Source organism: Acinonyx jubatus, chromosome A3 (assembly GCF_027475565.1).
Source record: "Acinonyx jubatus isolate Ajub_Pintada_27869175 chromosome A3, VMU_Ajub_asm_v1.0, whole genome shotgun sequence".
In the NCBI taxonomy this organism is placed as follows: domain Eukaryota; kingdom Metazoa; phylum Chordata; class Mammalia; order Carnivora; family Felidae; genus Acinonyx; species Acinonyx jubatus.
Window position 1 is genome coordinate 63,396,267 of NC_069388.1, and position 8,677 is coordinate 63,404,943.

At 56.3% G+C, this 8,677-nt stretch overlaps 1 protein-coding gene across 1 annotated transcript; it reads left to right on the forward strand.

The window, feature by feature from the left end:
- The first annotated feature begins 1,195 nt into the window (after positions 1 to 1,195).
- On the forward strand, positions 1,196 to 4,055 carry SIX3 (SIX homeobox 3). The gene is made up of 2 exons (XM_027072540.2): positions 1,196 to 1,998; positions 3,863 to 4,055. The coding sequence occupies exons 1-2, from the start codon at positions 1,196 to 1,198 to the stop codon at positions 4,053 to 4,055; spliced, it is 996 nt and encodes a 331-aa protein (XP_026928341.2).
- The last annotated feature ends 4,622 nt before the right edge of the window (positions 4,056 to 8,677 follow it).

The window sequence follows — 8,677 nt, forward strand, 5'->3', positions numbered from 1 at the left end:
TAAGGGAAATCAAGGCTCCTTGACCCGGAGCTGAGGAAAGAGAAGCGGGTGGAATCCAATGCAGATGAAATCGAGGTAAACGTGGCCGATGAACCAGGACGGGGGAGGCCAGAGCGGCTTCCAACACCCTGGGGCCTGAGCTCAGCCTCTCAGGCGCCAGGTGCCCCCCGAAATCCGGGAACCCCGCCGCAGCAGCTAGGGTCAGCGTGCGGTGGGCCCCATGATCTCATCTCTTCTTTCTTCCTCACCAGTATTAGTGCTCACATAGGCAGAAAGAGACAGCCCGACGTGCACACCGTGTGCAAACCGTGCCTGCTCGGCCGGCCCTCGGGCTCTACTTGAGGGCTGGCCTTCGGCCTTCAGGCGGCATGGGGAGCCTCTCACTTCCCGACAAAAATCCCTTTAATTGCTCATCCCATTCAACAACTCTATGCCCACGGCATTTTGAATTTCTGGATCAACTTCTTTGGGGAAGAGGGAAGAAGGGAGCTGAGAGAGAGAGAGAGAGAGAGGGAGAGAAGTGGCGAGATTAAGAGTTGCAAAGATTAAAAAAAAATCTCTTTCTCCCCCTTCTCCCTCTTTCCCTCCTCTCCCCCTCCCCCCCCCCCCAACCCTGGCTAAGTGGTAAAACCGTCCTTACGTTCTCGGTATTGATTGGCAGGGCTGACAGTGATTGGCAGCGGTTGCCGTGGCAACGCCACAACGACACGCCGCAGACCAATAGAAAAGCGAAACAAAATGTTTCAATGCTGCACTCACTGTGGATTTAGGGGAGATATTATGAGGCTGTTGTCATTAGGGCGATTGCTGTGGAATCGCTGAATCTTGACTCGGCGGTGGTTGGCTCTCTCTCTCTCTCTCTCTCTCTCTCGCTCACTCTCTCTCTCTCTCTCCCTCTCCCTCTCCCTCTCCTCTCCCTCTCTGTCTCGGGTTCTCTGCGCGCGCGCACCGGGCCGCTCTCCTTCCTCCCTCTCTATGTGGCTGCGCGGGTGTGTGTGTGTGTGGATGTGTGTGGGGTGTGGGTGTCCCTTACGCCCTTCCTCCTCCCCCTCCTCCTCCTCCTGCTCCCCCCTCCTTTCCTTCTCCTCCTCCCCCCTCTCCTCTCCCTCCTCCTGGTCCTCATCGCCCCTCTCCTCCTCTTCCTCCCCTCTCTCTTCCTCTCCCTGAATTTTCTCCTCTCCTCTCAGGTCAGTCCATGGTATTCCGCTCCCCCCTAGACCTCTATTCCTCCCACTTCTTGTTGCCAAACTTCGCCGATCCTCATCACCGCTCCCTACTTCTGGCGAGTAGCGGCGGCGGGAACGGTGCGGGCGGCGGCGGCGGCGGCGCGGGCGGCGGCGGGAACTGTGCGGGAGGCGGCGGTGCTGGCGGAGCAGGCGGCGGCGGCAGCGGCGGCGGCTCCAGGGCCCCCCCGGAAGAGTTGTCCATGTTCCAGCTGCCCACCCTCAACTTCTCGCCGGAGCAGGTGGCCAGCGTCTGCGAGACGCTGGAGGAGACGGGCGACATCGAGCGGCTGGGCCGCTTCCTCTGGTCGCTGCCCGTGGCCCCCGGGGCGTGCGAGGCCATCAACAAGCACGAGTCGATCCTGCGCGCGCGCGCCGTGGTCGCCTTCCACACGGGCAACTTCCGCGACCTCTACCACATCCTGGAGAACCACAAGTTCACCAAGGAGTCTCACGGCAAGCTGCAGGCCATGTGGCTCGAGGCGCACTACCAGGAGGCCGAGAAGCTGCGCGGCCGCCCGCTCGGCCCGGTGGACAAGTACCGCGTGCGCAAGAAGTTCCCGCTGCCGCGCACCATCTGGGACGGCGAGCAGAAGACGCATTGCTTCAAGGAGCGGACTCGGAGCCTGCTGCGGGAGTGGTACCTGCAGGACCCCTACCCCAACCCCAGCAAGAAACGCGAACTGGCGCAGGCCACCGGCCTCACTCCCACACAAGTAGGCAACTGGTTTAAGAACCGGAGGCAGCGCGACCGCGCCGCGGCGGCCAAGAACAGGTCAGTGGCGGGCCCGCGGCCTGGCTACCTTCTCCCGGGCTGGGGAGGGAGAGAGGGGTTGAAATGGGGGCGGATGGGGCAGGGTGCCAATGGCTGCCGAGCACTCGAGAAGCCGCGACCCCCTGGCCAGTTGGAGAAAAGTTTCTGCTTGCCCAGACGCACAGAAGAGGGACGGTCAGCGGGATTATTGGCTGCTTTGTCGGAGAGGGGCTTTCGGCAGGGTGGAGAGAGAGAGGGAGAGAGAGAGGGAGAGATCCTGAGTGCCCACGGCCCCTGGTCCCAGCCCTGGGCAGCTTAGCCCTGCTGCACCTTGCTACCTGCTCAGCCCTTCCACAGCTCAGCACTCCTCTGGAGCCTACAGACAGGGAAGGAAGGAAAGCAGTCCTTGCCATCTGGTTCTTATTTCCATGCATTGCAAAAACCCAGGAGGAATCCACAATGTCATGGAAAGGAAACTGAACCTGGGTCTCTGCCACAAAATGAAAAAGGTCGGTGGCCACCTTTGAGCAGGCCTTCATTGCAAATTGCCTGACGGGAAGCAGGAAAATCAGGCTGGGAGTAGAAAGGCCGTGTGTGTGTGTGTGTGTGTGTGTGTGTGTGTGTGTCTGTGTGTGTCTGTGTGTGTGTGTGTGTACACGCATGCAGGTGCTAGCCCTCAAGCCTCAGTCAAGGAGCATCCCCTTGGTACATTAACTTGGGAAGCCACCAGGAATAGGAGCAACCCCACTACCAGCAAGTTGGCCACAAAGTCACAAAGTTGACTGGGCTTGGCCAGTCAGCAGACTTGGGCCTGGGGGAAGTCAGGAGAAAAAGAACTAGAAGAAAGAGGAGGAGGAAAGGGCACGGAATGGGAGGGAAGGGGGATGGGAGGAACTTGGGTAAAAAAGCCCTGGTAAGGAGCCTGTGTCCCTACCTAGCCTGCAAAGGCTCTGGGCCTGAAGTACCGCAGGGAGCGGAGCCCCGGTTGCTGACAGTTGCCGGGGGCTTGAGGCCCGGTGTGAGTTCCCGGAGAGTGAGCGAGTGTGTTTGCGTTTACGTGGCCCAGGCCTGAGCCCCTCGCCCTCTCACCCTTGCCTGTAGAGCCAGGTTTTCGCCTGAGAGGGGGAGTTCCCCGGGGTCCAGGGGAAGGCCTCCTGGTAGGAACTCAGAGACTCTAGGCTTGGGCAGCGGCTGCCTGGTGCGAAAGGGACAGATGGAGACCGCTCTGCACCCGCTCCTGCCTTCTTCTCTGCTTTCTCTCTTGCTCCTCTTCCCCACTTTTTCCGCTTCCGGCTTCTCGGTTCTCTCTTCCCCTGCTCCTGCGCTCAGCGCAGGGATTCAGAGAGCAAAGCCAGCGTGTCCTGCCCGGGAGAGGCTGCGGACGATCACCCCGCAGCTCTGGGTGTGTTTGGGGGACCTGGGACAGGAGGCGCTGCGGGGACTGACCGCTCCCGGCAGCCGGCTCAGTCTGAAGAGTCCCAGGGGCTGGGGAGGAAGAAGCACCCTGTCCCTCTCAGACTTTTGCTCCTTCGGGACGCTGCATCCGGAGGCCTCCCCAGGCGCCCGGCCTCGGGTTCTACCTCTCCTCTGAGGCCGGCTCCGAACTGGGAAGCTTTGGGAAGCTCCAGCGAGTCCCGGGAAGGAGAGAAGAGAGCCGAGACCGGCGCTGGGGGGCTCTGCAGCCCGGTGCTTGGAGGCGGGGGTGGGGGGGGTGGGGTAGCGAGAAGTAATGAGTGCAGAGAGCAGAGTCAGGGGTGGTGGCGAGGGGCGTGGGGTTGGGGAGGTTGGGGTGCATCGGCGGCCGCCGGCGCGGGGAGGCTGCTTGACGGAGCTCTGTGGTGGGGCCGCTGTGTCAAGGGCTGGTGCCGCTCTCTGTCTCCCGCAGGCTCCAACACCAGGCCATCGGACCGAGCGGCATGCGTTCGCTGGCCGAGCCCGGCTGCCCCACGCACGGCTCGGCAGAGTCGCCGTCTACGGCGGCCAGCCCCACCACCAGCGTGTCCAGCCTGACGGAACGCGCGGACACCGGCACCTCCATCCTCTCGGTAACCTCCAGCGACTCGGAATGTGATGTATGATAGCCAAGGCCGCCCTCCTCCCCCTCCCCCTCCTTCCCCTCCTCCTCCTTCTCGCCCTCCTCCTCTTCCTCTTCTTCCTCCTCCAGCCCCAGAACCAACCGAAATCAGGATACACAATCATACACACACACACACACACACGCACACACACACACGTACACACACACTTCTACCCCAGCCAAAAATATATAAAAACCAAGAAAAATAACAAACGAAACGCAAACTATCAGCAACCCTGACCACCATCTACCGCCACGGCCACCCCAAAGGACCGCGACGCCGACAGACAGTCACAAACGCTGATGTTGCGGGCAGAAAACATAAAAGAGGTGACAATTGTATACTTTCTAGGACAAGCACGGCTTCTCCTTTCGGTTCCCACGGACCCGGCACCCCACCTGCATGACGATTTATTTGTATCTGGGAAAATATTCTCTCTAGTTTAAAACGATTTAAAAAGAGTCGACTATACAAAAACCGACCACCACCACGACGACAAGACGACAAAAGCAAAACAGACAAAAAGAGAAAAAAAAATAAAACCGCCATCTCCGTTCGGAATTTGTTTAAAAAAAAAAAAAAGAACTCCTCGAGAGGGAAATAGCAAATGTTTCTCGCCTTTTGTTGCTCGCTCTCTCTTCTTTCCTCTCTCACTCTCTTTCTTTCTCTGTTTTTAAGTCCAAGTATTGGTCAAACAAGATGCAATCTTCTGTTTTTTGTTCAGCAGACAATCATTTTCTTCGTAAGCACCTTTTTCTCTCTACTCTGTCACTGCCTGTGTGGGTACTGGTTATAAATGTGGAAAAAGAATAGTTATGACTGTAACAGATTTTTATTTTTATTTCAAAATTTTATATGAATTATGTATATCTTAATGATCAGTCATTTTCCCAGTTTGTAATATATGTGTAGAAATTGCCTGTATATGATATTGCTTTTTCTCCTCTTCCCTTTTCATTCTCTCTCCCCCCCCCTTCCTCTGCCCTCCCCGCTCACCTGTCTCTTTCCTTTTTGGGGTTCCCCTCCCACTCGGTGTTCCTGGCGTCGACTTGGCAGTCAAGGCGTGGCATGGCGGGCTGGGTTAGGCAGAGGGACCCCGTCGCTAGCAGAAGCGGAGAGTGAGACCGTAGTATTCTTATGCAAAAGCTATTCCAAGTATTTCTTAGCTGCTTTGGAGATATCTCTCACTCCCCGTAGGGCGCTTTTACTGTTATCTTAACTGCGTGTTTATCTATATGTAAAAACTTTCTAAAGCAAATACAGTATTCTCCATTTTCTTATCACTCTCGGAGACTGGTGTTTTTGTCCGCCCCTGTGCGCAGCCCGGGGGGGGGGGGGGGGGGGGTGTGCAGTGCCCGGCCTTCACTTCCACTCCGACTATGATACTAGAACTGGGGCAGAATTTTAAGGCTGGGGGTGAGCTTTTTCCTGGAGGTGGGGGTGGGGGTTGGGGGGAAGATGGGGGCAGGCCTTTCGGAAAAGAACCAAAGCCAAATACTGAAGGAAAGGCCCAGAGGGCGCAAGGGGTAGGGGGCTCAGGCAGGTTTCTTCAGCAAAGATGCCAGGCCGTGGTCCGCAGGAATTATAGCCTCCTGCGGCCCTTGTGGGTCTTTGGGGGTGTATTTGGCATCTTGTGGTTGTGGTTGTTGTGGTTGTGGTTGTTGTTGTTGTTGTTTAAGGGTAAACACACAAGGTCACCAAACCAACCATTCACCCATCCAGAGCAGAGCTGACAGGTTTTATCCTCTTTTTGTGGGGTGGAGTGGGGGGCAGCGGTAGCCAGGGTGCAGAGGGTAGAGAGAGCAGAAGAAAAGGTAGTGTGAGGAGTTTAGGGACCGACCTTCTCGCCACTCGTGTGACTGTATTGACTTGCCTTACGGATCTCCATCTGTCTCCTTGAAATTCCTTCCCGTCTTTTGGGATCGAGTGGAATCTCTCTCCAGCCCCTAAGACACTTCAGTTGGTTTACACTTTAAAAGGAAAACCAAAAAACTCACTGCCTTTTGCTAACCGGGTTCCCGCCTGCCCCAGGCCTCCCCGCCCTGCGCCGGCCCCACAGTTCCCTATGATGGGGTGGCTCACTGAGCCTCTGCCGCTCTGGGCCAGGGCAGCCTGCGCCCGAGGAGCCAAAGAGGTAATTTCAGAAAACTTGCCTTCACTTGAAAGTCTAATTTCCAAAGTGAGGAGGATTAGGGAGAAACGTGCCTGGAATTTTGCGCCCGGTTCCAAACTAATTTTGACTTCCGATTTCCTTTTGTCCCCATCCCCAGTCTCGCCATGGGGTTTACACAGGGCCTGGCTGGACAGAAAGGCCGCCAGGCCCAGAGGTGCCCTGTGCGCGTAAGGGGGGCCTTGTGCACCCAGGGCAAGCTTGCCTGCAGGGGAAGGTTTCTGTGTGTGTCCTTACTTAGATCCAGGGCATCCGGATGACCTCGAGAGCTTCCAAGTTCTGAGGTCTGGCACGCAGTGTCAGAATCTCTGCATGCATTCACTGCTCTGGGAAACATTCCTCATGATGCCACACTTCAGGCACTATTGACTTAGGTGGCAGGACTTTGGGGAAGAGCTGCTGCATTCTACCCAGCTTGAGACTCTGTTCTGGTACACAGCACAATGCCTGAGATAACTGGCCCTATCCCAGACCTGCATTTTAAAATGTACTGGCACATACTTGACCCAGAACTTGGACCTGAAATCCAGAGAAGGGGCTGCCTCAGACAGTATAGAGGCTGTGGATGGACCCTACCCGACGGACTAACCAGAACTGATGGGTGGAAGGAGAGGGTGGCTGATGGAGACTGATGGAGAGTGACTTCTGGAGGGGCTTTGATTGGTGAACCAGGGAGCGGACTCCTTTTTGTCTGGGGACAGAGGACAAACTCGTGGAGTTAAAATGCCTCCTTGTCTCAACATACCAGAGAAAGAAAGCGAGTTTGGAGTGTCCAGTACCCATTTCTCTCTCTCTCTACTGCAGAAAACAGGCGATCAGACTCCATAGCAACCTTCAGCTTTGAAGGCCTAGGCTCTGTTGGGTGTCACCTGCTACCTGTCTGTCTTCCTATCTAGCATCCATCACTCTCTCTCACATCCTGTGTTTCTACTCAGGTCTGTACAAACACCAATACTCTACTGTGCACTTTCTGACCTTACCTACAGATTCTCTGCAGGAGAGGTATGAGTGCTTGTTGTGAGTAGTGAAGATGTATGCAATGCTGAATGCTGGCCTTCCACCGTGCAATCAAGGTCTGCATATAAAGGTGTGTGTGTGTGTGTGTGTGTGTGTGCGTGTGCACGCATGCGTGTTTGATATACATGTGTGTATATCACAGTGCATCATAGTGCATCAACGTGTCCAGCATGTGTTTTCTTTTATGTCGCCTATATTGTAGATATTTGTGTGTAGCTTGGGCAGTTTCTGTTTACCTAGTTCTGCAAGAAGTGGCTCTCGGGTACAACTAGACGAGGCTGTGTATGCAGAGCCTTTCGGTGCAGTGGACTCGTGTCTCGTGGGTCTCCATTCTGGTGGATTCCCTTGTTCTAGTCAACCCACGGATATGACTCCCAGGCTACCCACCCCTAGGTGACCTTCCTCTGCGTTTAAGGAATGGGGCAGGGGTCATAACTGGCATACTCTGACCAGAGGGCAGAGGGGGAGTTGGGCTCTTTGGCTTCCCCAGTCTGCCCTTTTACCCTGATTGCTACCGACGTTACATTGGATTTGGCCCCTGCCCCTTTAAATATGAGAGTGAGAGAAAAGAGGCCCCATTTCCAGCCAGATCTCTCCTTTTATGGGCTGCCTGCCCATTCTCTTTCAGGGTCCCTCAAAGCCATGGCCAAGGCGGTCAACATCCCAGGGGCAGCCAGGGCAGAGCTCGAGGTGGGGCCCGACTGAAGCCCTGCTGGTGGAAAAGCCAGCTCAGCCACTGTGCACAGCCCCCCACGGCCTGGGAACCCTGTGGACTGTGCCCTGAGGACAGTGTATGTGCCGCTGTGTGCCCTCCCATGAGCCTTGTCAGCCTGGGAAGGCAGGCCTCAACATTAACCATCCCTCCTGTCTGTCTGGCCCCAGGACAGCCCATGGGTGGGCTTGAGCACGGGCATACACACCCTGTGTGCACCCTGCTCTGCACACAGCACACTTCTGCCCGGTGCCCCAGCCAGGGCACTTGAGTCTTCCCTGTGCGCATTGGCCTCTGTGTACCTGGGTTGCCTACCCTAAGGATAAGGGGCTTGAAGAATAACCGCCAACCTGAGGCTATTCTCTTCATTCCTGCCTCCCTCAAAGAAAAACAATGGCAATCCAGCTGCAGAATGGGAAGCAAAACTGGAAAAAATCTGTACCAGTCCCTGGCCTCTAAAAGCTGCCTGCCTGAGGTTAGAGAGGCCAGTCTACCTCTTCCAGCCTGCTCACCGCTTCCTCTTTGCCCCCCTCCCCGGGCTCTGGTCCTGAGACCCCACCCCGCCCCTCTCCTTGCCCTCCTCCAATCCTGCAGAATTGACTGCCCAGCGCCAACACAGCTGATCATCCCAAGTGAGACGTACAGCTGATTAAAATGAAATGACCTGGAAGCTGCCACGGCGTGGGGTGGGGATGCTGATCGATAGTGGAATTGGAGGCATAG